Source organism: Typha angustifolia, chromosome 11 (assembly GCF_048772165.1).
Source record: "Typha angustifolia cultivar Huaian chromosome 11, ASM4877216v1, whole genome shotgun sequence".
Classification (NCBI taxonomy): Eukaryota; Viridiplantae; Streptophyta; class Magnoliopsida; order Poales; family Typhaceae; genus Typha; species Typha angustifolia.
In genome coordinates, this window is record NC_133249.1 from 6,135,139 (window position 1) to 6,160,821 (window position 25,683).

The following is a 25,683-nucleotide window of genomic DNA, read 5'->3' on the forward strand; positions in this document are numbered from 1 at the left end:
CATCAATGACGATGAGAACCGTTACATTATTTACTGTTAATTTCTAACTGGTTCAATGGAAAATTAACCTGAAGTAAAACAAAATGCCCAATGTTCCTGAGGTCTGAACTGTATTTATATGTATCCAGACTCAATAAGAAATCAAGTTGGTAATTGTTAACGCTCATAAGCTTGAAGTTTAATATGTATATGTACCAAAAATGGAAATATGACCTCATACTTCAGAACGTCATTATCCATAAGATACAATGAGTTAGTAAAATCTGTGGAGAAAAGGGATCACTACGAAATAAAAATGACCCAAGTTCCATTGTAACCGTCGTTATTGAAACATTCATAATTAGAGAAAGAAAAGGTTCAGAGTGGACTCCAAGCTTGACGTTCTATGGGTCAACTGTTGAACTGGAACTATGCCTTGCCTGACGAGCACAGTCAGCAAAAGCTTTTACAGCTTGTGCACACTTTAATGGCTCTTTTGTATGATCCTTGTAACAATGGAGGCAGTTCTCTCTCTCAGCTGTACAGGGCAAAGGATTCTGGTATGGCAGCTTGAACTCCTTCTCATGTAGCTCCTTTGCTCTCTGAGTGAGCTCCTGAAGCATCTCCGCCTCCTTCTTCTCCAGCTTCTCCACAACCTTTTCGCTCTCCTGGTAGATGGCACGGATAGCTTCCACCTCTGGTATTGCAACTGGGGGTGGTTCAGGAGTTATTGGTAAAAAAATAGGAGGCTGGAGCGGCCATCCGCTGGCAGAGCTACCCTGTGGTGCAGCAGGGACTTGCTTTGGCTTGCTGTGGGACTGGTCATGCTCTAATGAGATCTTTGGCTTGGGTCTCTTGATTCTCCTTTTCACCTTGTCCTCATCACGAGCTAGTTGACTAACTAGCTTGCTGCTTATCTGAATGGTATAAGATTCTCCCATGACAACACCTGAATCTAAGATCACAACCAGTTACCTCTTATGCAACCACTTTGTGAAGGGTTTTATTAAAACGAAGCGAGTAAAGGAGACTACTGACTGAAGGTCTGTGACTACCCATCCTGGTTAATTGTGTTTAGCTAAATGACTCCTTATTCTTTATCCTATCACCTCCAAAACGTGGCACAGACAATATCAGGAGAACAGATGATTAACCTTGCCATGCTTATAGACTTTGGGTGAAGTTTAATAAGAACATTGCACTGATTCAATTATTTAGCTTTAAGCACCTAGATCTAGAGAGGAAACACTGATATTCAAAGAGAAGAGATCATTCACTTAATTGAGAAGAGTGCAAACAAAAGAAGAAAAATCGTGAAGAAGGTCAATGGTATTTCAAGTATTGACTTTAAAAGAAAAAGAAAAAGAAAAAGAGAGGTGCAATACATGATTATTTTGTCACTCGATGAAAACTAAAGCTGCTTAAGAGTTATGCACTTGGACATACTTCAGTAGTTCAGTTGTCCATCTTCAAAATACTGCTTACATCTATAAATGCAATAATTCATCTACAAACTGCAATATCTCATCAGGGCAGCTGATCATGTATATGGAGCCATCAGCGATAACACCTAACTACAAAACAATATTTCCATAAAGAGAAAAAAAATTGGAGTCATCCTTGATATTACCTTTCCAGGGCAGACAATGGCTAAATTATAACTTGTCTAATAAATGGAAACAGCTCGCTCTCTGCCTTAAAAACATCCCTCTCTATAACCATACATCTTTGCATGCCAAAACATCCTCGAAAGTCAAAATATACTGAGCCAGAATCCATGTCCTGACAAGCATGCATGAGCATGTATGCAAGAAGAAATGAAACCTAAGGTAAAGTAGGGCTATTAGTAAGAATTGACAAGTGAAGACAGAATGGTTAACATAATAACTGCGACTACTTATGTCCTAAAAAAATGCCTGTTTGGCTGGAATAAGCCTGGTAACAGACCTTATGGCACTCATGCACTAAGTTACAATGCCTTTAGGTATATATATATATATATATATATATAGAGAGAGAGAGAGAGAGAGAGAGAGAGAGAGAGAGAGAGAGAGAGAGAGAGAGAGAGAGTGATAGTTTTATACTTCTATTGACTAAATAAATCTCTCTGACAGGCCTTTTCTAACGGTTGGAGTAACTACAAATAAAGTTGACAAAAGCAATAGAAAGATTACATACTAAAAAAGATCAACATTGGATAATAGGAGAAATCAACAAGACAAATTACCCTTCAACAGTTCACCATATCTAGACAAGCTGCAGCGGTAGAGAGCAAAGGAAGTTGTACAAAGTAAAAGTTATCTGAGCAGAACTACGGAGTGGCAAGGAACATGATGAGAATGAAAGAAGATGAACACTTAGGGTAACTCACAGGAAGAGAAAGAGGCACTCTCTTTCCCAGAAGACAGTTCCTTGTATCCTACTTCATATATGAACTAAATGAACAAAAAGGATCTTGTCAGAGAATTAGAAGAAAAAATCAATCAAACATAACCTCAGTACAATGTGAAATTCTTTTTGTATTAGTGCACAAGGTTACTATGAATCAAACTCAGTGGAGTCAACTTGGATCAATAAAACAAGATGGTGTGATATTTGTCTTACAAAATCATCCATATTATGTGATGAACTGATCAAATTAAGAAAACTTGGTTGATTTGAACCTCTCACATTTAAGATTACGAGTTCCGGAGGAAGCATAAAATCTAGAAAGTTATTATCATTCTTTCTGAGTTATAATCTAGCACTGATATCTGAAAGTTGTACTGCATTGTCAAAGCAACTATAAGAGATCACGGAGTATTTCACTCAGGCAATATTTCTCTTGCTATCAAAAGGGTGTGACGATTCTTGCGATTCTAAGGCAGAACAAATGTTGTATTTAAACACCTAACATAAAAGAAAGGGGAATCATATCAAGTGAAAAAGATGTAAATGAGCTCCTCCTTTTTCCAACTACCTCATGTCTCATTTCCCCGTATTCTCACTGAATACAACTAAACCTACTGGAACAGTGAGCAATCCACAACCCCCAAAAAAAAAAAAGAAGCCATCTTGGATATCCAAAATGAAAGAAAACCCTGAATCCATTTCATCAACTCATAGAAAGGAGCCAATTTGCACTAGATCTTCACTAGAATCAGACGAGCAGCTCATCAAATTCGAGGAACGTAGAAAGGGGTAAAGAAGCAAGGGTCCACAGACTCTAACAATCACGAGACCTGGAAACTGACCTGCAGATGGTGGGCGGCGCGAATTTTACTTCCTCGATCTCCTCGATAGCGATCGCCGAAGCGGGCACTAGGCTTCGTGAATCCCCCCGTCGCCGTTGCAATAGGAGAAGGTTCGGGAGAAAAGTCGGAGATGAAGGAATTCGGGTGCCACGTCATGGGTGACGTCGTATTAGATGTAGATAAGAGTAGAAATGGCAATAAAGTTAGCAGGTTTGTGTCTAATCATAATCATGATAATGCTAATACTAATTAATACTACCCATTTGTTAAATTGGTCATCAAGTGACACAATTTATTTAAATTTATATAAATTATTTAGATTATTTTTTTGGATAATAGATATATATTTTTTGAATTATAAATTAGTTTTTTTTTATATTATAAATGGATTAGTCGAATCATAAATGAATTAATAGAATATTGATGTAATAAACACGAAGGAGATTTTGAAGATCGCCAAGAACCTAAAAATCACCTACTTAGAGATGGAAACGAGTTTACTCGAAATTGTTAGTACTTATGCAAATATGATCATTCCCCGTGACGAATGACTAGAAGACTATAAAGACTGGATTAAAATTTTTTAGCATATTTCTCTCGTTCATATTTTGCGAGAGACCAATCAAATTACTAATTTGTTGGCTAATTTTGCTCGGACTAATTGGGCCGGCTTTTTGTGTCCTTAGACCGGCATGATCGAGCTTGAGCTTAGGACCATTTTATATAATGATTGACTAGGGTTCCGATTAGCCACCGCGGCTGAGTGTAATTATTTTTGTACAGTTGCATCGTATTCTTAATGAAGTTTTATTTTATATAAAAAAAAATTAACTGTATTGAAACCATATGCACCAGAGTTTGGAGAATAGAGTCTATGAGGTTGTGAAGTAGTTTGTTTGGATCTATGGCCCTAATAGCATGAAAAGGTTTCTAAAATAATAGGGAGATAAAGCCTTGTAATTTGGAGAGAGGGGAGTAATTAGGAGGTAGATATTCTCCTACAATTAGGTGCAACCAATCAGGATATCAAGTCTTTTCTTACATTTGAGGAGGGATTAGATATTGTCTATACTTAACGGCAAATATATTATTTAAAAAAAATAATTCTTTTTTTACCTCTCGAATTATTACTGTTTTCCACAATGATCATTTAAATCTCTTTTTGATACATAGTAACTCTCTGAACTATCAGAAATATCTTATTCAATACTTTTCTATTTGAAAGTCATTATGTATCAAAAATAAAAGTTTAGAGAGTCATTATGTACTAAAAATAAAAGTTTAAGAATCATTATGAAAGAAAAAGTTAAGTGGGTCCGTGATAAAAAATAATGATAGTTTAGAAAGTGAAAATGAAATTATATAAAAAAAATCAATGAGAATTATGTGAAAAAGAAAAGTTTCTTCTTTCTTTTAAAAGGGAAGACATCAAGGAAATTGCTTCTGTCCTCTGTAATGTCCTATTAAATGTTACAATTAAGAAGAACATCCAACTCATTTTTAGCAATTAGGGTTTAGCTAGAGAGGCAATGGCACTTTAGAAAGCTCTGCAGCAAGTTGATTAGCTCGGGGGTTGAAAAATTGATGGTGGAAAGTGACTCGAGCTCACTAATCACTATCCTGAATTCAATGGAGCAACCACCATGATTGTGAACATACATGATATAATCTTGATCAGTTATAATCAAAGCATTCATCTAAATTATTGTGATTTCTTATAACAGTATAATTCCAACCCTTGTTTCTAATCCAAGATACAATTGTGCATAAAATTATGAAAAGGTTCTCAATTGACATATCAAACATCATTAAATTTCTATCTTATCACTCATTTTTCACTATGTCACAGTTCATCAATTGGGCGGAAAAAGTCATTTCACTTCACATATAAAATTACATCTATCATCCACTCTCACCCTCATAGCTGAATCTGAATGACAAGAATGGAGGATTGCATACTTTTCTCAGAAAAGAAGAAGAAAAAAGATTCGAGGATTGTGTGCAAATGCACTGATATCCACATAAATATCGCCGCTTACATACACAATGCTTCTCGTTATTATTTAGAGCAACAAAACTTCAAGTGATTCTAAGATCCAATTAAGTGTGAGGATATGATGTTATTATTTGTTTGCACATCAGATATCACTAGTTTCTATCTTATTATGTTATTTTTCACAATGCCCACAGTTTCAAGGACTCTAGAAAAATAATGATACATAGCAACATGTCATCGACAACAACGGCAACAACAATAACATCAACAACATCAACAACAACATAATCTAAAAATTTACTTACAAGAAAGATAACTCATCTGCTTGCCTCTGTCATGCACGCATAGGTATCATTGAATTTGTAGTTATGCAGCCCTTAAAGAGGGCGATCAACGAGCTCTTGATTCTCAACTCTTGGTGTACAAGCATAGGCAGCCCTTCTTTAAGACAGTGGTCATACTTCTCTAAGATTGTAACAATATAACTAAAATCTGGCCTCTTTGCAGGATCCGCAGACCAGCAGCTCTTAATAAGATGGTTAAGGGCCGGTGAACAGGTAGTTGACAGGGGAGGTCGTAAATTCTGAACAAAGAGACCAATATAAGGTAGATGCCCAAGAAAGAAAAAAGAAAACGTTTGATTAAAGCAGTAAACATAACAAATTCAACGGAATGTTAGTTCCATTTAGGTACAAAACTTATAGAGGAGCTGAAGAAGTTAAAAGTAGTGGGGAGACCCAATTATAATTTTCATTAAGACCATAAATTACTAATTTAGTAGTTCAGTTTGATATGCAACATAGATAGGGAAAAGCTGCGGAAGCAAAAAAACGTGTTTGAGGATAATAGATTGTCAGCTATTACAAATAAAAGAGAGCTTCATTGTGAATCTATTCATTATAAGAGCATGCTTAAGCTTCATTATGAAGTTAGATATAACTAACAACATGCTTAAGAAATATACTTTTGCTGCAGTTCCAAAACTTTCCTTCAGATCAGTGCAATTAACATATCCAACCAACCCTTATCATAGATCAAGTAAAGCAGTATGGGATAATTGAATTAGGCTGCTCCTTAATTCCTAGCATATATCTAAAACAATCAGATAGTTGCTGAAATAATAGAGGTAAGGCTATGTGGAATAATTAACAGATCTTATCCTCCCAGACTCACATTGGCAAGATCCTCATGCATTGGGATGCCATTCTTTTACTCTATACACTTGAAATCATTTCTGTTCTTGTTTGGCGATAGAATGATAATGATGAATACCTAGCCATCACACTATTATGATGCATGAGTTTAGGTTGTTTCCTTCCCTTGCTAAAAGTTTGAGTCTGCCATTCTACATCCTAAGTTTTTCACTTCTCTTATACTAAAATAAGAAATAAAAAAGGCATAAATCAAAGAAATTTCACCGATTAAAATTTCAACTGTATCCTATGAATATTCAAAGATGGTATGTACAGCCATTTCACAGATTAAAGTTTCAGCTCCCTTGGATCAAGGAAATGAGAAAGCATAAATCAGCAATCCAACCTTATCTAGATTCATAATTTTTATGTATTTGAAATTTGATTTGGTTCAATCACCTTCACTTCTCAAGACATATTATTGGTACGTACTTGAATTAATTTGTAAAAGAGAAGAAGCATGCTAAAAAATCTGTTAAATTGATAAAAGAAAACTGAGGATAGATAAACATGATACAACTAAGACATCATTAAACTGCATGACTAAAGAACCAACCTTCTCTGAAGCAGCATATGCAGCCTGCACAGGTGTCATTCCCTGGAATGGAACAAGTGCAGTTGTTAATTCCCAGAGCACGATACCAAAGCTGTACACGTCGACCTTTCTAGTATACGGTTTTTCCTTGATCATTTCTGGAGCCATCCAACGGTAAGTTCCCATGTTACCTTTGGAAGCTTGGCACTGAGTTTCCAGGCACGAGGTGCCAAAATCAGCAACCTTAACACGCATTTCATCATTAAGGAGCAAATTATGAGATTTGAGATCTCTGTGTATCACACCTTGTGCATGGAGGTACTGCATTCCTCGAGAAATGTCAAGTGCTAACCTTAAGATTGTTTCAGTCGATAGAGAATATGGCTCTTTCTTATGAAGATACATCCTTAAAGTTCCTTGAGACATATACTCTGTGATGATAGAGTAAACAGGTGGCTTCTTGCAGGCTGCTATAAACTGCAAGAGGCATGGCGAAGAAAATATGAGATCAATAACCAAGGATGCAAAGTAAACCTCGTTGCAATCTATAACAGAAGCATTCAGTGCAAAGCAGTATCTGCCATGGAAAGGTTTCAAGATTAGAAGAGTATTTGCCAGAAAAGAATATTAAGTAGTTTTCATTTACAGAGACGAATTTGTGAGATAAAAGGGTGTCAAAATTTATGAATATATGGCACAAAGCAAACAAATACTAAAGACATATTGCCACAAAATGTGAAATCTTCAACAAAGAAAGACAACTTATGTAGGAATGTCTTTTAATCTGTACTTTGTGTTATTAGTGCTCTAGATATGAAGAGAAATCTCGATGGCAAAGAAAAAATTTTCTTCTTCAGAGACACTCTAAAGGGTCATTTCTTAGTTGAAGGATGCTAAACTAAATCCATAGGATAGATAATCTGTTCTCTTGATCACAATGAGAAAGGAGTACATAAAAAAGGCTTACAATGTATTGTATAAGAATCATAAAGCTATAAATTTAGTAAAGAGATCTTAGACAAGTTTAATTAAGAAGATCTTTGCTATTAGATATCAATTTAGTCCAAGACCTTCAGAAAAAAAATTCCTCTGCATTACAATCATTCAAAACCAAATATTTCATCCCACTAAATTAATAACTGCATAGCAAAATTGTTCATGAACTACAACAAAGTTGAAGTGAATAAATATAACCATAACAAACTTCAGAAGAACAACTCAGGAGAGTCTATAAATCCAACCTGCACAATGTTGGGATGATAAAGGCGAGAGAGGAACGCGACTTCTGAATTGAACTGCTTCTCCAGCACTTCTCTCCTCTCATCATCCTGGTCTGGAATCTTCACCATTTTGATAGCCACTGCCCTCTGCTTATAAATCCCTCTGTAGATCCTACTGTTCGCCCCCGAAGCGAATTTATTCCCAATAAAGAGCTGCGAGAGATCCGCCATCCACTCCTCTCGTTGCCCTCCTGGATTCGCCTCCGAACTCTCAGCGCCTCCGGGATCTAACAGCATAGACCATGACTCCAAGCTATCCCACCTCTTCTTCTCCATGATCTCCATCTCGGCAGGCAATGGGTTCCTCGCAGTCAACCCGGAAGAGGAAGGGAAGGAAGAACAAGGCAAAGAAGGAGGATTATGAGGAGGTGGAAGAGGGAGTGAATTGGCCTTGCTCTTCTTTAACCTCAGGGTCCACAAACAGGAAGCCATGTGTGAGAAGGATCAAATGAATCAACTAGCTAAAGTAGAAGCGTATGAGACTTGAGACATTTGAAGAGCTGCAGCTGCACGACTGCATCCTTGTGAGAAAATGGCAGAAGGCACAAACAAAGCTCACCAGAGGAGGTTCTGAAGACATGATCGATTTAACTTCAGGAAAGAATCTACGGAGAACTTGCTATAAAGGAGAAGAGAGAATCAGAAAGGGAGGCAAAGAAGACAACATGCATACGGACGCCTTCTTGAGGAACACAACTGGAAGCAGCTTGGCCATTTGGGCAATCTAAGATTTGGGTATTGGAGGGCAAAGGGGGAAGGAATAAAGGAAAGATTCAGAGCCCAGGAATCTTCTTGGTGTTCAAGAGAAATTTCAGTTGGAGTGGTGAAGGTAAGGAAGAATCAGTAGCAATTCCAACTTGTTATTGTGGAAAAGAGACTCCATTGCTTCAACAACTCTCTTCCTTCTTCTTCTTCTTCTTCTTCTTCTTCTTCTTCTTCTTCTTCTTCTTCTTCTTCTTCTTCTTCTTCTTCTTCTTGTTTTCTATAAGAATGGTGGAGGGAGGATTGGTTTCAAATGAGAACCATCCATTGTGGAAAGGACAAAGTGCAGCAGCTTCTATTCTTCTTTTTCTCCTTTTGTTGCACTTTTCTCTGTTACTAGTGAGTTTTTATGGATTTTGCTGAAGGAGAGGAGGAAGAGAGAAAGAGTGAAACTTTGAAAGGTATCAAGGATGTCTCGTGAGTTAGTAGCTAAAAAGAGCACCAACTTTTTGCATTCTTTTGGGTTCTTCTCCTCCTTTTTATGCATTGCAATCCTGGGGCACTTTCTCTTCAATCCCTTTTCCCCTTTTGGGGTTCATGGGAAAGAGAGTAAAGGGAAGGTGGTATCTTCTTCTACCGCAGTCAGGGGTTCTTCTCTCATTGTTCTTTTTTTTTTGGTCTCTCAACTACCTTTACCTGTCATCTATCAAAAAGTCGATGAGCAAGCACGAATCTTAGCGCTTGATAAACTAATCATGCATGGTTTAGCCTAAGATGCTTATTTAAAAGCATTATCCCATTAGCTACTGTATGTATATATATATATATGCATGATAAATAGATAATAAAATAGATGATTACCCAAAATTGATACACATTTAGTTAATCCTTAAAGATCAATACTAAGAAAGAAAGAGAATGTCTCAGTAGCTAAAAAGAGAATTATCCAAAGAAACTACTGCTAACCCACTAAGTGTGCTTTTGTTTAAAAGATATATAAAGATATAATTTTATATTTGGTACAAGAACAGGCCCACTATCTAGGAGGTGGGACCATATACCCAGAATGAAATTGTTGTTGGCTTTATTACTTACTACATTGATCTTATATAAGAAATTTTGAATTAAATGATGATTAATTCCTGATAATTAACATAACATAAATTAATGATATAATTTAAGTTTGAGATAATCAATATTAGTTTAAAATAATATTTATCTAATTATAATCTCACGGATATATTATCCCTGGGGATAAGTTTGTTTAGAAATGATTTATCCACTCCCCTTGCAGTAATGTAGTTAAGACACTGTGAGAAAATACCAAGCAACAAGTTCATGTGGTTGGAAATTAAGATGCGTTATTGACTCATTTCCAATCGTAAAGTCGCCTTCATATCTACTTTCTTTGTCTACCTCCCTCAGTAGTATATTTATTAATCCTAATCCTTCCCCTTGCATGAGGCAATCTAAGCATTGCCTTCTCGAGTGTCCATTTGAAAGTTATCCAAGATCATGGGCCACTGGAATCCGCGTGCTAGTTGGACTAGAGATGAGCAGGATGATGGGAATAGTTCGTAATACAAGTGGGATAATACAACCCATAAGATGCAGATAAGTTCGTAATACAAGTGGGGATAACACGACCCATAAGATGCAGATAACTGGGGTTTATCCGTTCACCCTCAGGTAGGATCATAGGAACCATTCATAACTTGAAAGGATACTTATTACTGAGGATAATAAACTAGTAATTGTAATTGAGAGTTCTATGACTTGGACAAACTGGTCTTTTGATTATAATCCTATAAAATCTTCTTCTTCTTTTTTCAAATATATAGAGATTAGACCTTTTTTTTTCAAGTCTTAATCAGGCTCAAAATTATACTTGGATTGATTAAGGGTTAAAATTACTTATTGATTAGGCTCGAGCTCGAAATTAGTTTAAAATTTTACAAATCTAAGCTCGAATAATTTTTAATTCAAACTTAACCAAAGCTAGGCTGATCAAGCTGGTCTGATTGCACTCATAGATGAAAGATAAAAGAGAGAATAATTAAAATGATGATTGATTAAGATGATATTTTTTTCACGTGTAAAATGTTAATTGATAAATATACAAATATTAAATGGAAGACAAGAAGAGATAAGTAGATATTAATAAATTGGTATTGAGATAAAGCTGTTATTTAGTTATTTAGCAATATAAATACTTATACTGAAATAAGTTTATACTTACTCCCTTCCAGATGGAAGGTTATGCGGCAATCAAAATTATCAACCAATGGAAAAAAAAAGAGCACAAACATCAACTTTCTTCCTTCAAATCAGTGAACCAAAATCTACAGTTGCACAATACTACTATTCCAATAAGAGAAGTACAAAGCTAACCATTTATACAAATTGATCCTTGCTTAGTACTTAAGATGAACGATATAAACCTCAATTCATATGACAATAGAACTGTATATCTTAGACCATAATTTACTGAAGCTCTGAGAGAAGTATATATAGTTCTAGCGCTGAAACTTCCTTATTTATTAGCTACAATGTGGGAAATCAAATAAGAGATGATCTTATCCTTGGTGAAAAGGCTTGTATGTATCATCACAAAGTGGACTTCAAAGGGACTTTAGAGTCTTGAAGGAAGCCCTCCAGCAACCACAAGGGTTTCTCCTGTAATATATGATGAGTCATCAGATGCCAGGAAGGCTGCCGCTGCAGCCATGTCTTGTGTGGTTCCCAATCTCTTCAGCAAGGTTTGATCTTGTAAGGTTTTTCTCTGCATAAACAATATTTTTTAGCAAATTGGCGACCACGGTTATCCACATGAATAGAATCACATGAAACAAATAAATATGAAGTTATCAAAGAAGTGGGTCACTTTTAAGTCAGTTGTAAACAAGAGATCTCAGGGCAAGATACATATAAGCTTCAGTGCTCATGAGTTCACTAATACACATTGCTGACAACCCTACGAGTATATTTATGTAAGAGGCATGATGAGCTAAGGGATTGAATTAACAATACCATGGACCCCATACACAGAAAATACACTTATTTGTGTAAAAAGATTATCCAGGTAGTCTGCATGTTCAAATTTAAAGATGCCTGTATTGCAAGATTAAACCCTCTGAGTGATCCAGACGAAGCAAGTTGATCTTTTTTTTTCAGGGAAAGAAAAAGAGAGATGATATTCAATTATGTGTAAAAGTTCTGTCTCAGTTGCTTTAACAATTTATGTACAAGTATTGTGTCTTTATCTATCTAAAATGAAATGGATTTTGCTTAACAATGCTACAGCTGCAACTTAATATGGTAAATAACCAAGAGATAGCTCTGATTTGTTCAATCATTATCCAAAGTTATGAGAAAGAGAAACATAATAGTTAATACAATAGAAATTACAAAACATCTAAATCATAATAGTTATCACAATAATATTAGGTCCAAATTTATGCCTCCAAATTCAAAGACCTATTTTTTAACCAACATTTATCACAAAAACTTCTCTTTCTCCAAAAAAAGAAAAAGAAAAGAAAAACATCGCTAACAAATCCTCCTTACACTACAACTATTAAAAGGCCTCTCTTTGATTTGATCTACTTTTATACAGATTTAATCATCATTAGTGAGCATCATAATTTACTCCATCTGAGCATAGCAACCATATCCAAGATGAACCCAAGCCATGAATTGTTGATACTCTTATTAAAGAATAATATACTGCAAAGATGTATTTGACATGTTCTTAAAAGGTAATAATGGTTATCTGTCATATATCAGGACAGCAAATCAATCGAAACATTTATACTTCACAAGTTATGTTTTACAAACAATAATAGCCCTTATTTCCTATGGTCTTGTTTGGTTTGAGGTTAAGTCCCCGAATTTAATTAGTTTGTTTTATTTCTTAGTCTTAATCTTTTAGAGATTGAACTTGGTTAGCTATAAAAAAAGATTAAAAAATATTTAATTACTGAACCAGGTTAAGAGTCCCTGAACTCAACGCAAACAATGCCATTACCTGTATATTCATAGGTAGGAGTACCTAGCATAAACAACTCATCAACTGCCTTTTCCACACAAATAACAGTGCATGAAGGTCATTTATATTGTGGAATGCAAGTGCTTTTACATAAGAAGGAAGCTAGATAAAGCATCAGAAAATTTAAGAATATTTAAAAACTTACCAGGACTTCATTACTTGTAAGGAAATCAGCAAAATGTGTAGGGACAAATCCAGGAGCTATGCAGTTGACACGGGTTTGTGGACCAATTTCAGCAGCAAGGGCCTGTAAGGTAATAGGGAAGATCTTAAAGCAATTGGAAGAGCATCATGAACTTGTGAAGGCTATTTAAATATTAAAGTACCTTTGTTAGCCCAAGAAGAGCAGTTTTTGTGACACCATACATAGCCATGGATGCTGGTGGTTGATAACCAGTTATAGAAGAAATAATGATAACAGATGATCCATTGCGTAAGTGGGAAGCAGCAGCCTGCAGAAGAAATGCAAGTAAGCATTGCAGTCATTAATTTTCAGAAGCTAGAATTTAATGTAGCATGTGACCTACCTGCAGAAGCAGGATTGAAGCCTTCACATTGATCTCCCAAAGTTTATCAAGAACTGACTCTTGCATATCCAAGATGTTATCCACTGATGGATTAGCAGCAGCATTGGACACAATTATATCAATATGTCCGTACCTCTACATTAAATGAACAGCTTAATTAAGTTATGAATATCAACAATTATAAGAATAAAAAAGTATACAAATCTATAAAAGAAAACATGGATGTGTGCAGACCATAATATTAGAACAATTTTCAAGAAGCCACACATCAATGAGAGCTGAAACTACGATAGAACAATCAGATGTTTCATCAGAAAATGAAAACTCAGGGTCTTCTGTTAGTTCAAATCCTCAATTTCCTTGTTATGACATGGTTCCTGCTGTCAAGACTTGTGAAAATAGAATTTGCTTCCACTGTGCTTCAAAGGATAGCTACTGGAAGATAACTAATCAACCAAGTTTTATTCTATCACAGAATGGGGGCATGTTTCTTCTAAAACACAAAGTGACAAAGCTTAATAGGTTTCAATTCTGAGATGCACAAATTTTTATCTGAATCTTTTGTGAAATTCAGCCAGACAAGCTAGAACTAAGTCACTAACTGAAGCCTCTGACCCCTGACCAAAACAAATAGTTTTTTGCCAAAATAGAACATCAAACTGGTTAAAATTGCAATATACACTTCTGAATGGCTCCCAAAATCTTAATAAAATGATTTGGCTCCAAAAATTATGTTTCATCTATGGATATCTTAAGGTAACCTGGGATCACCTATAACCTATCTGTAGAATGTGTCCAACTTGTCAACAATTTGGACTCGAAAAATGCTCAAAGGGTGATTCAGTTCAGAACTCCTAACATAGGAGGTCTAAGATGGCAAGATGTACACAAACTTCAAAAGTTAACATTCAGAACTTTCTACTATATCCTGAAGGCAACCCTTTTGAATGTTGGTCTTATACTATATTTGTCTATAAATTTTCTGGAATTTTCAATTTTCCACCTTTCCTTTGTTTTATTTTACAAACAAAATTAACTAATTAAGTATTCTCTGAAAGTATTCTTTTTCTATTCATCCTTTATGCCCCACTTGATTTTACTTAGATCTGAGATTTTTCTTGGCTATCAGGACTGCATCAAGTTGTGAACTTTGTGTTAAAATATCAAATATAGAAATCACCATTCTCCAATAGCTTAAATTTTTAGAGTAGTTGATGAATAACATGGTATAGAGCAAAGTTCCTAAGATCGAACCTTGTCAGACACATTTGTTATTTAAAATATAAAACTCCCACTTATTTAATTCAAGTCATAGTGTCTCATTACCCAGAGAGAGTGTTTAGAATATAAAATTTTAAAAAAAGAACACCAGATCATCAGATCATAAAACTTTGAAACAAGTTCTGCCATACTTTGACATTGACGAAAGTAAGAGACATCGCCAGTATAGGAAACTAACGTCAGATCATAACAAATGAAGGGAACAACATGCTACTTATTATACTCAAGTGCAAGGATTCGATTCCAAACACTCATACAAAAGCAAGTAACGAAGTCTCATAGCTGTGTATTATTCGCTGAGCCAAACAAGAGGAACATTTCATCGCCAACCAATCAGTAAAACCAATAGGGAATTCCTCAGAAATATGAAGTCCTAACTCCAAATCGCACCTTGAACAAAGATACATGCCACCAAAACAAAGGAATTCACTCACCTGAATGGTTTTCTCCACGAGGTCCTTCCGGTGCTGCGCGTTGGAGACGTGGCAAACGACCCCCATCACCTCGATTCCCTTCGATCGCAGCTTCTCCACCGCTTCATCCACGTTCTTCTGCAACCATCTAACACTCCACAGTGATGAAATTGAAAGGATGGGGGGTTCAATTTTAGAGAGAGGAGAAATAGAGAAAGACTTGGAACTGGACCTGCTTGCGAGAGGAGACGACGACGGAAGCCCCTTCGAGGCCGAACCGCTCGGCGATGGCAAAGCCGATGCCTTGGGTCGAGGCCGTAACGACAGCCACCTTCCCTTCTAACCTCTTCTTCATCTCCATGGCCCTCTCTCTCTCTCTAGAAACCGATTTGGAAATTTGGATCCCAGCTACACGAGAGATTCGTGACGGAGTAAAAGAGGGGAAGTTTAATTTATTTTAAGAGTTATCTATTTATAGCTAGGGAGATTTGCATATAACACCTCATTTTTAATAAAATTATGATTTATAATTTACTATTTACGAATTGAAACCTATAATTTATTCTTGATTAAATTTGAACTTAACAATATTCTTTTAAGTAGAAATATTTTATTTTTAAAATAACTAAAATAATATTATTTCTATGTAAAGATATTTTTATAATTTTGTTAGTATAGTTAACTTAACCTAAATATATAATTAAGCTTAACTAATTAATTTAATATGTATTTTCTACATATATTCGTTCAATTATAAAACTCAATTTATAAATAATAAAATATATTATATAAATCATAATTTTATTAGAAAATAAAATATTATATGCAAATTTTTCTTGTACCTAAAATTATTTTACCCGGTATTATATTTTTATCAATCCTCTCCCTACAATTAGTTTCCATCTGGAAACTATTAAAATACCTCTGTTATATTTGGTAATTTGTTACATTTATTATAACGAGATATATTTTATAAGTTAGGCAAACTATATTAGTATACAAAATTATACAGAGGTAAAGAGATTTTTTTTTAAAAAAAAAAGGAGTAAAGTGAATTATGCACACATACCTGAGATTAACCCCTTTTTTAACAAAGAAGAGCACGGAAATGGGTCGATGGGATTGTTTTAGGGTGAAAACTGTCTGGATTAACTCTGATTCGACTCGCTATCTAACCCAATTAGGATAGAAAATTTCTATCCGATTTAGATAGGGTTTCGGATATAGATAGAGTTTTGAAAAAAATTCGAATACGGATTCGAATACGGGTCGGATATTTTTTTGGATTCGAATACGGATATCGGATATCAGATATCTGTTTACCCGTATAATTTTTTAGATAATTTATAATTTTTAGTTTGCTTATTTAAATAATAAATATTAAAATTGTTACTAATAATGCGTTATATATTATTTATAGAGATTAATTTATCTAATTTTAGACATATAAAAAATTTATTTATTATAAAACTATTAATATTTTTGTGTTAATTTTATCTAAATAAAATATTATAATTCTTTTAAATTCAATCAATATTCGTTTAAGATATGATGTTCTATCCAAAAAATATCTGTATTTGTTAAGTTAGGATATAATTTTAAATTTTACTATCCATCCAATATCTGTATCCGAATTTGGCACTATCTAATCGTATCCGATCCATTTTCACTCCTAGATTATTTGGTAGTATTAGTAATATATTATTTATATATTTTTTTATTTTTATTTTTTGGAAGAGGGTCCGTAGACCATTAGTAATCTATTATTAAGTCCTTTCTCGTTGTATAAAGTTGGGTGTTTTAGGAGAGTTCTTATTGAGCACCATATATTATCGTTCTTTTTACAATTTACACCCTATCATTTTTCAATCACCATAACAGTCCCCGGCACTGGGCCTATCCTATTTACATGTATATCCTTCGACAGTGGATAAGAGGATAGGATATGAGGATAAGCTGATAAAATCCGAATTGCATTCACAATTATCTTTAGCTATATATGTTAAGAGTATTTATTTTATTTTATTTTATTTTAATAGAAACGCTCTTTATGATTTTATTTTGAGTTACTGATAATAATAATAATAATAATAATAATAATAACACCTTTTATTCATATTGCAATTATATATGATACTAAGATTCCCTAAGCTTCGTAATATTTTCAGTTTATCTGAAATATAAAAGAATCATAATGCTTATATATATTTTTTATGAAAATATAATAAAAAGGATTTTTCTTTAATATGAAACGTATTATGTATATAATCTCGATTTTTGCAATTTCTCAATGAATTATTCTTAATGCATGTAGCATATTTATATTATTATCATCGTTGCGAGCTAGTCTTATTTTTTAATCTCATTTTATATAGTCTAAACTAGTTTGAGAAAATTAAGTGTTTGATTGTGAATAGGATAGAAGCTCATTATTACCTTTGATGATAATAAAGCAAAATATAGGTAGTTTTCTATAAATTTCCTTGGAAGAAGAGATGATGTAGCTACATTCTGGCATGCTGTTATGACAACCAAAGTGATGTAATCGGTTGTTGGGTGGAGTTTTACATTCATTCTATCAATAGAGCGGCAGAAGTTGAACCTGCATGGCTCCTTGGCTGCAGAGGTTGCAACTGCACTTATATCATTGCACTTATATCATTCTCACATTTAACATCCAGCTAACTTTAGAAAGTTGGCAGTTGTAAGGTTTTATTACCTCAATAATAATTGTTAGTTGGCGGTTGCAAGGTTGGCTCCAAGTAGTTTAATTTAGCTTAGTTTGACGACTCAATGGTGTGTAAGTTTTGAGGACCGGTTGTAAGATTGACTCAAGGTAGTTTAATTTAGGTCGACGATTTGGCTCAGTTTGACGACTTAAATGATGCGTAGGTTGTAAGATTGACTCTAAGTAGTTTAATTTAGGTCGACAATTTGACTTAGTTTAACGACTCAATAGTGTGTAAGTTTTGAGGAGCAGTTTTAACGATGCTTTAACTTGAAGGAATAGCTAAGTGGATCATTGACTTAAAAAACATTCTCACATGTAAAACATGAGAAGCACAAATATACTTTCTGCACCAAAGTATGAATGTGAACAAGGAGAATACAACTAAACAGGATCAGGCCAGCCATTTATTAATTTAGAGTCAGCAACTCGTGAGCAGTTCACACACATCTACCAGGGTATTATTTAATTAAGTTGCAAGCCAAATTTTGAAATATTCATCACATTAGACATTTAACGGGGCATTTGTACTAGAAAACCCATAGATTATTACATACCTTCTATATAGATTGTGCACATTCTGTAATAATAAAAAAATTATGCATCTAATGTAGAAAATAAATGTACTGAGTTTATGAAATGACATTAACAAAGATCAACCAAGGAGAAAAAGTCCTGGCGGTAAATAAGGCAGTGAGACCTCCAAACTTTGAAAGATCAATTAAATAGGAAAAAAAGAGAAAAATATCTCAGGATGCATGTTGATTCAAAGGGTATCAGATCAATAAACTTCTAAAATTTCAGAAACTTTGAATCAGGAAAGAATGAGGCTACAATAACCAACATACCCTAATTATACATCATTGCTGTGGTAACAACTCAACTCATATCTGGATATCATTGACCAAAAGCTATACCAAAATGTAAGCACTCAATTGCATCTAAGAAGAATGAAACAAGGTGTCTGAAAGACAGGATAAAAGAAGCATTTTCACAAGACAGACGCAGTATCAGATTTACATTACTTCAGTTCTTCCATCCCAGCAGTCGATCACTTCTGCTCTAAGAATAATATAAGAAAGTTGATTCCATGGTTATTGCATTTGGAAATTAAACTACAAATTTGTGCAGGCTATTTAACACATTGGCTAGATATCACAAAACAGAAAACAGATGAGTAGTTGTAACAAGAATATGATGAAAAGCAGAAGCTTCTACAAACATCAATACGATCGAGAAATCAAATCAAAGTGAAAGGGCCAGTATAAATGTATAAAACTGGGATACTGCTGATAAAATCAAATGAATTAGTGCTTAAATAAGCTAACTATGAATGATTGAACATATCAAGATTGTAAAATAACGAGAATGGCTTGTATATACAACCAGAATGCATTTCAAAGTAAGTAGCAGAGATGTGATGCAGCTTAGTATAAGTTAATATTTTAACTACTAACTTTTCCCACAACTTATCCATCAATATTAAGCAAAGATAAATGAGAACAAACAAAAATCATATGAAGAATCATGCTGACAGACATTTACCTCCAAATAAGGAGCTATCCTCACACATCCCACATAACTGCAACCATTTGTAAAGTACATGACAGATCTATTTGACTATGTAAACCTCCTTGCAACAAATTTGTCCTTACATGATATTCAAACAACACAGCTCATTGCATGACCTCTATCCGTGTGATTGTAGGGTTGGATAAATGACCAATACAATGTATGAGCTTAGCAATAGCTCCTGTTTGAGAGTTTAAGATCTTTACAACAGAGTTCAACTATGAAAGAAACTTGGTGAGTTACAAAATACAAACTCATTTTCATATAAAAGAACCTGGTACCAGCTACCAAAAATTGCACAACTTGCAGAAAGATGTCCATTAAGTCATATTCTGAAACCCGAAACTCCCTCCAGAAAAGGTCTACAAAGAAACTTTAAGATCGAGCAAAGCCAAATACAATTGCAAAGTTGCTACTGTACCACACAGTAGTAGCAATGATACGCAAGTAAAATAATAACACGAGAAAGTAGCAACGACCTAAGCGATATTGTGATCATCAGCAAGTGTTGGAGTACATTTTTATGCACAGGGAACAATTTAACATCGAATTACACAGTTTGCTCAAACTTCAACACAAGGTAAAACACAACGTACTTTAATATTCAATAGAAGAAGGAATTAAAATACGGAAAACAAGGACGAAGATGCCACCATTCTCCTAATGCAACCACAACAACAATCCTCCATGACTCGAGAAGAAAAGAAAAGGTTCACAAGGAACAGATTGTGTAATACGTTCATAACCATTGCGCCAAATTAGAAGAATGCAAGAGCATAATCAATGTAATTGCAAATCGCCAGATCTTTTACTCGCGTTGATACTCCAAACACTCAGGTTATACCATTCTAAATTAAGCAACTTTCTAAACATGGGTACTGCCACAGTAGTAATGGGCATGCATTAAGGGAAAGGGACGTAGAGAGCTAGCTTCCTGAGTCGGATCCAACATCATATCTTTTTGGGTAATTGCCTCATTATCAATACTGCTTACCTTGATCTATTTGATAAACAGCTACTTCTTCCATCAATATGTTATTACTTCAAAACCAGGAATATCAGGCCACAATCAGGTTTTAGATGCCAAATCATTGAAACACAATCCACATGCAAGCAATTGAAGTGAGGGATTTTCTCCCATAAAGCTCTCAATATGCTTTCAAGACTTCATTAAGTGCTACATTATTTATGATCATGAGTGAGACAATCTAACTTGAAAGACTGATATATGCTATTAAGCCCAAAACTTCAGCCAGTTTTGTCGGGTTCAATACTTCAATTGGATTTGACTTATAAATCATGTCTGGTTTATATACAGTTGGGTTCCTCTAGCTTTCGAACAAATGCATTGTGAATCAAGTCTTGTTCATGAGCTAAAAGATCGAGGACAGGAACATGGCAGCTAGAATAAAGAAGTGGGATATGATCTTCAATGGAGGTCCCAGTTACATTTATATGTACCTTCAAACAGGTATTAACCCTTTCTCCTTTTCCTAGCATCTATTTTAAATAGCAATGAACATTAACTAAAATTTCAGAAGCACTTCTTTATTCTGACTATGGGCCTTCATTAACCAAAGAGAACTTTTCACCTCAAGATTCCTTCTTTTACGCTTTTCTACCTATCTCTAAGTTTACTCCTTACTGTCACTCTTTTTGGCATATTTTTTTTCAGTTTTATTGGAATGAAACAGGAAAACATTACTCCCTGTATTAATTCAATGAGTTAAAAGGAAAACTTTATCTGATGAAGTTACTCCACTTTGTCGTTTGCATCTCTTACGTAAGAAACAGATTTCATGCTCTGACGTAAGAAACAGATTTCATGTTCTCACGTAAGAAACAGATTTCATGCACTCACACAAGAAACAGTTAGCATGTACAACTAATTCCTCAATATCAAGATATCAATTTTCATAGAGCAACAGGGATTATTGATCTTATTATTTCCTCCACAATTTGTATGGAATGTGTCAAAGTTGGGATACCCAGTGGCAGAGTCGCTCATTCACCTCTCCAAGGTAAAGTGTTCCACTCCCATAACAGTGAACAACTCTAACTCGCTAAAATCCACATCATTTTCAACTCTTAAAGGTCCTCAGCAAGTTAGATAGCAAGATGAATGCCTTTAACAATCACTCTCTAATATCTCTTAAATTGCGAGATAGGAGATTCAACTATAGTATAAAGTACAAACAACACTTGATACATAAATGGAACAGAATTAAACCCCAAAAAAAAAATCTTCAGACTTAGTGTTTATAACCAATAGTGTGTAGTGTGTACAAATACTTTCAACTTAGGTGGCCTTGTAGAAAAAGATCCTCATTTAATTACCATGTGTTCCCTAAATGATACATTACTAATTAACCAGTGAATTTCTTCCATCAAACTATTCAGTAGTGAAAAGAGACACAGAAAGACACAATTAACTTCATAGATCATTAAAATTATCTAAACAACACTGAGGTACTCATTCTTCTCAAAAACTCATTAACAAAAACACAAAAAAAAGTAACAGATTCACATGCAACTGGTATCACTACATGATTATAGAAGTACTTCTCTAGCTTTCTTTCTCATTCATCAAATTAGATAAATGTGCTTCTTTTATACAAGATCATTGTTGAGAGGAAATGGGTGGAGAGGAGCAGCAGATCTAAAGAAAAAACACCAGATCTAATCTAAAACCACAATATCCTCACACCCTCGAATATTGAACTCAACAATTGTCCACGTTCCACATAGCAAAATCCATCAAACAATAATTTAAAGAGAGAAGTGAAAAAAAAGGAACCATTTTTTTCTTCTCCTTCTTTCCTTTCTTTCATCTCTCGGCGTCATCAGAGTCTTAGCGCCGTCAACTCATCATCACCACCCATATCAAGCGGCAGCGGAGGGAGATTGAGATCAAACGGCATCGGTGGCATTCTGCAAACCGATGCGACGTCTCCAGTATCATCGTCGACCACGGAAGCCGACGAGCCACAATCGCTGCCTTCCTCCGGCGGCGGAGGGGGAAGACGCCGGAGGACGGCCGACGCCGGCGCAGGCGGCCGGCGGGGACCGCTGAAGGATTCCACGGTGGAGCTGTGGCTGCTCGTCGCCGGAATCTGGGGCAAAGGAGAAGGGTGGTGCTGGAGGAGCGGGGTGGAGGAGGAGGAGGGGTAAAAGGGGAAGTTGGTCTTGGCGGCGGGGCCACGGAGGGCGACGGCGGCGGCGTCGTACGCGCGGGCGGCGGCCTCAGCGGAGTCGAAGGTCCCGAGCCAGACCCGCGTTTTCTTGACCGGATCGCGGATCTCGGCAGCGAATCGGCCCCAGGGGCGTTTCCGGACACCGCGGAAGCGCGGCTCCGTCGCCTCTGCACCCTTCCGCATCGGCGATCAGGAAAAAGGAGTAGAGAGGGATCGAGAAACAAAGGGTGGAGATGCCGATTTGTTTCGCTCCGGGGAGCTTCCCTTTCTTGACGATGGCGTGGAATGCCCTCCACAAGCCAGACTTGATTGCTTTCTTTTCTACCACCCCCACATGACCCTCCTCCCAACCCTTTATTTATTTATTTATTTATTTATTTTCTTTCTCCTCTTTTTTTATTTCGGAAATTTCATCTCACACCCTGTACTTTATCGATATTACGGTTCACTCACTGTGTTGAAGCCCTGTGTGAGTGCATAGTGTTGTTAGGGTTTCATGAAATCCATTTTATTATTTTTCTTTTGCAAGAAAATGGGGATTATTCCCTAATTAAAATTAAGTTCATTTTATCATTATTCAATAAGATTGATATTTTTCTCTATTATTCATGGATTTGATTTGGAATTTTCCTTGAATAAACAAATCAAATAAGAATTTTGATCTAGATTCGATTTGCTTATTATACTCAAAAATTTAGATTGTCCCCTTCAATTTTTCATCATTATTGTACTTGATATATTAAACTTTTATTTATTGGATATGGATTTGAATGTGAATCAAGACAAATTTTTAACTAAAGAGTCATCTAATATTGTATTAAAATTTCTTAAACTCAAGTCTAATTCTTAAGTGTTGCAGTCGAAACTGTTCTGCTAGGGCTTTGGCCACATCTCTTTTCATTTCTCTAGAGAGCTCTCTCTCCCCGCCTCTCTCTTAACTCACGTGGTAAGCGAAGGGGAGATGTGCTTCTCCCTCTTCTTCTAGCTCTCTAATTTTGGTCCTCATTCCCTTGCTTCGGTCTCCATCTCTCCTCTTTCTTCCTCCTTCATTTCTTTTCGAGCTGATTCATCAATTTTCTCTCATCTTCATCTATGTCAACTACCTCCTCCCACACTCTTTTTGTCGGAAGGCTGAGCTTTGTCTACTTCCACTGTATTTTTTGTCACAGTCGTTGTTCTTCTCTGGTCAATAATCGTCATACCCCTCTTGAACGTGGTCGGATAGTGCCTGTCTAGAGCTTTGCTATGGGCTTGCCATGGTTTACGATTTAGCCATGGCTGAGGTAAGGTTGTTGATTTCGGGTGTTTATGGATTTAAAATAATAAGTAATACATGTCAAGTAATAAAATAAAAAAGAAAAGCACTTTAGAAAATTTGTCGAAACTACAATAATTTTATTTAAAAAAAATTATGTTGGCGGGTATTTAAAAGAAAATTTTAATAAAAAATATTACTTATAATAAACAATACTACAATTTAACGCCTTTCTTTTTTTGATAAATGTCATTCTTAGAAGAGAAAGATGCAGAAATTATAAATTAGGGAAGTTGTGGATTATAACTGAGAACTAGATATCACATGCAAAATATGTAATTTGGAAAGTAGAGTTATGGAGTGTGACTATCCCTTCCCATGAGAAAAATTGGACTTAGCTAAAAATAGGAAAGTTCATTAATTTAGGGTAAGTTAGAAAATTTATTTCTTATTCTCTACAGCCAAACAATACAAAGTGGGATAGTTTTTAAAATTGCCCTCTTCACTTAGTTTTTGGTAACCAAACACATCTTAAATAATCATTTTGGAATTACATTATGAAACCTAAATCATTATGGACTTGGTCCTCAAACTCCGAAGCCAAGGAGTCTTATATCTAGTTCTTTCTAAGTCATTAGTGATTAGAACTTTTTTCCCCTCTTTAGTGATCCATGTGCTACGGACTTAACCTTTTCGATCGATTGATAAGTCCATACGGCACTCTATTTTCTTCACAAGATAAAGTGAGCCTCAAAGTAAAGATAGTGTAGAAGTAAGAAAATAAAAGAAACTTTAATAATACTTAGAAAAGACAAGTTTTCTTATTGAAATTCTCACTTATTTTTCATTCACTAGTCTTTATATAAATTACAATAAAAATTTCATGCTCTTATATAAGTAAAAGAATAGGAGCTAATGATAAGATCAAGAGAGACTATTTATTATTCTTATCCATCCATCCAATGAATAAGCTCAAGGCTCATCCAACAATAAATAAGCTCAAGTTATCATAGTAACTTTTAAGTTCGGCTTTGTTATTGCATTGCTTAGGTCCTTGGATTACTATGACACTTTGATTCGACCAAAATATTGATGGGGTGTCACACATGGCTCTCTTGCTTATCATTCATACTTAGCAGCTAGTAGAGAAAATCTCTCAAGTTAGTCATCTTATGCATGGGTCATGTTGTAACATTAATCTCATGAAAGCTATTTTTTCGTGATATTACTAATATGATTCTGCACACACATACTAAACGAGCTTCAACTACTAGTGCTGATACTCTTTGTTTGGATTGCAAGTACTTTAGGAGTCTTTTCGGCCAAGTTTGATTATAAATTCCTCTCTGGCATGATTTGACATGATCATTTTCAATTTCTACACTAAAAAAAACCCATAAATCTGGTCTACAAGTGCAAGAACCTTAAATGAAAACTTTCATATAGAGGTGCCTAGCCGGAGCTCTATCAATGTTGGCAATTATCTCAGTCGTCATATCCCTGGAATAGATAATCTATATCCTATTTGCACTTCTACAACTAAAACTATAGACCATATGTTCCTCAACTGCACTCATGCGAGTGATGTTTGGTTCATTTATATACTTGATATTAAATTGGACTTTGGGAGCTTCACCTGTTTGGATGAGTGAATCTTCTCTCTCAATTATTCTCTTTTGAGGAAGATGTAACCTACGTCTTTTGGGCAATTTGAAAGGCTAGAAATAATTGAGTGTTAAGATAGATT

General features: G+C 35.2%; 4 protein-coding genes across 5 annotated transcripts; all 4 read right to left on the reverse strand.

Moving 5' to 3' along the window:
- Nucleotides 1-150: 150 nt before the first annotated feature.
- On the reverse strand, nucleotides 151-3,357 carry LOC140771406 (uncharacterized). 2 transcript variants are annotated; one of them, XM_073112936.1, is made up of 2 exons: nucleotides 3,213-3,357; nucleotides 151-928 (listed from the first exon to the last, which is right to left on the reverse strand). In XM_073112936.1, exon 2 carries the CDS (start codon nucleotides 918-920, stop codon nucleotides 384-386), a length of 537 nt encoding a protein of 178 aa, XP_072969037.1. In that variant the 5' UTR covers nucleotides 921-928; nucleotides 3,213-3,357; the 3' UTR covers nucleotides 151-383. The 2 variants fall into 2 exon arrangements, with proteins under 2 accessions (XP_072969037.1, XP_072969035.1); XM_073112934.1 differs by having other exon boundaries at nucleotides 151-934.
- Nucleotides 3,358-5,280: 1,923 nt separating this feature from the next.
- On the reverse strand, nucleotides 5,281-9,446 carry LOC140770527 (serine/threonine/tyrosine-protein kinase HT1). Its single transcript, XM_073111752.1, has 3 exons — nucleotides 8,178-9,446; nucleotides 6,958-7,413; nucleotides 5,281-5,791 (listed from the first exon to the last, which is right to left on the reverse strand). Exons 1-3 carry the CDS (start codon nucleotides 8,646-8,648, stop codon nucleotides 5,543-5,545), a joined length of 1,176 nt encoding a protein of 391 aa, XP_072967853.1. The 5' UTR covers nucleotides 8,649-9,446; the 3' UTR covers nucleotides 5,281-5,542.
- Nucleotides 9,447-11,339: 1,893 nt separating this feature from the next.
- On the reverse strand, nucleotides 11,340-15,618 carry LOC140770444 (tropinone reductase-like 3). Its single transcript, XM_073111643.1, has 6 exons — nucleotides 15,420-15,618; nucleotides 15,209-15,325; nucleotides 13,494-13,628; nucleotides 13,293-13,418; nucleotides 13,112-13,213; nucleotides 11,340-11,700 (listed from the first exon to the last, which is right to left on the reverse strand). The coding sequence occupies exons 1-6, from the start codon at nucleotides 15,546-15,548 to the stop codon at nucleotides 11,551-11,553; spliced, it is 759 nt and encodes a 252-aa protein (XP_072967744.1). The 5' UTR covers nucleotides 15,549-15,618; the 3' UTR covers nucleotides 11,340-11,550.
- Nucleotides 15,619-22,037: 6,419 nt separating this feature from the next.
- LOC140770383 (ethylene-responsive transcription factor 3-like) lies at nucleotides 22,038-23,019 on the reverse strand. Its single transcript, XM_073111557.1, has one exon. It carries the CDS (start codon nucleotides 22,862-22,864, stop codon nucleotides 22,331-22,333), a length of 534 nt encoding a protein of 177 aa, XP_072967658.1. The 5' UTR covers nucleotides 22,865-23,019; the 3' UTR covers nucleotides 22,038-22,330.
- Nucleotides 23,020-25,683: the final 2,664 nt, after the last annotated feature.

What these genes read in the sequence shown, in the direction of transcription:
- LOC140770444 (XM_073111643.1), bottom strand. Translation starts at nt 15,548, where the DNA reads ATGGAGATGAAGAAGAGGTTAGAAGGGAAGGTGGCTGTCGTTACGGCC. An exon ending in CTCTTCTTGGGCTAACAAAG is followed by an intron (nt 13,214 to 13,292) that starts GTACTTTAATAT and finishes ATTACCTTACAG; the next exon opens with GCCCTTGCTGCTGAAATTGG. An exon ending in TTACAAGTAATGAAGTCCTG is followed by an intron (nt 11,701 to 13,111) that starts GTAAGTTTTTAA and finishes TTGTTTATGCAG; the next exon opens with AGAAAAACCTTACAAGATCA.
- LOC140771406 (XM_073112936.1), bottom strand. Translation starts at nt 920, where the DNA reads ATGGGAGAATCTTATACCATTCAGATAAGCAGCAAGCTAGTTAGTCAA.
- LOC140770383 (XM_073111557.1), bottom strand. Translation starts at nt 22,864, where the DNA reads ATGCGGAAGGGTGCAGAGGCGACGGAGCCGCGCTTCCGCGGTGTCCGG.
- LOC140770527 (XM_073111752.1), bottom strand. Translation starts at nt 8,648, where the DNA reads ATGGCTTCCTGTTTGTGGACCCTGAGGTTAAAGAAGAGCAAGGCCAAT. An exon ending in ATCATCCCAACATTGTGCAG is followed by an intron (nt 7,414 to 8,177) that starts GTTGGATTTATA and finishes TGCCTCTTGCAG; the next exon opens with TTTATAGCAGCCTGCAAGAA. An exon ending in CATATGCTGCTTCAGAGAAG is followed by an intron (nt 5,792 to 6,957) that starts GTTGGTTCTTTA and finishes CTCTTTGTTCAG; the next exon opens with AATTTACGACCTCCCCTGTC.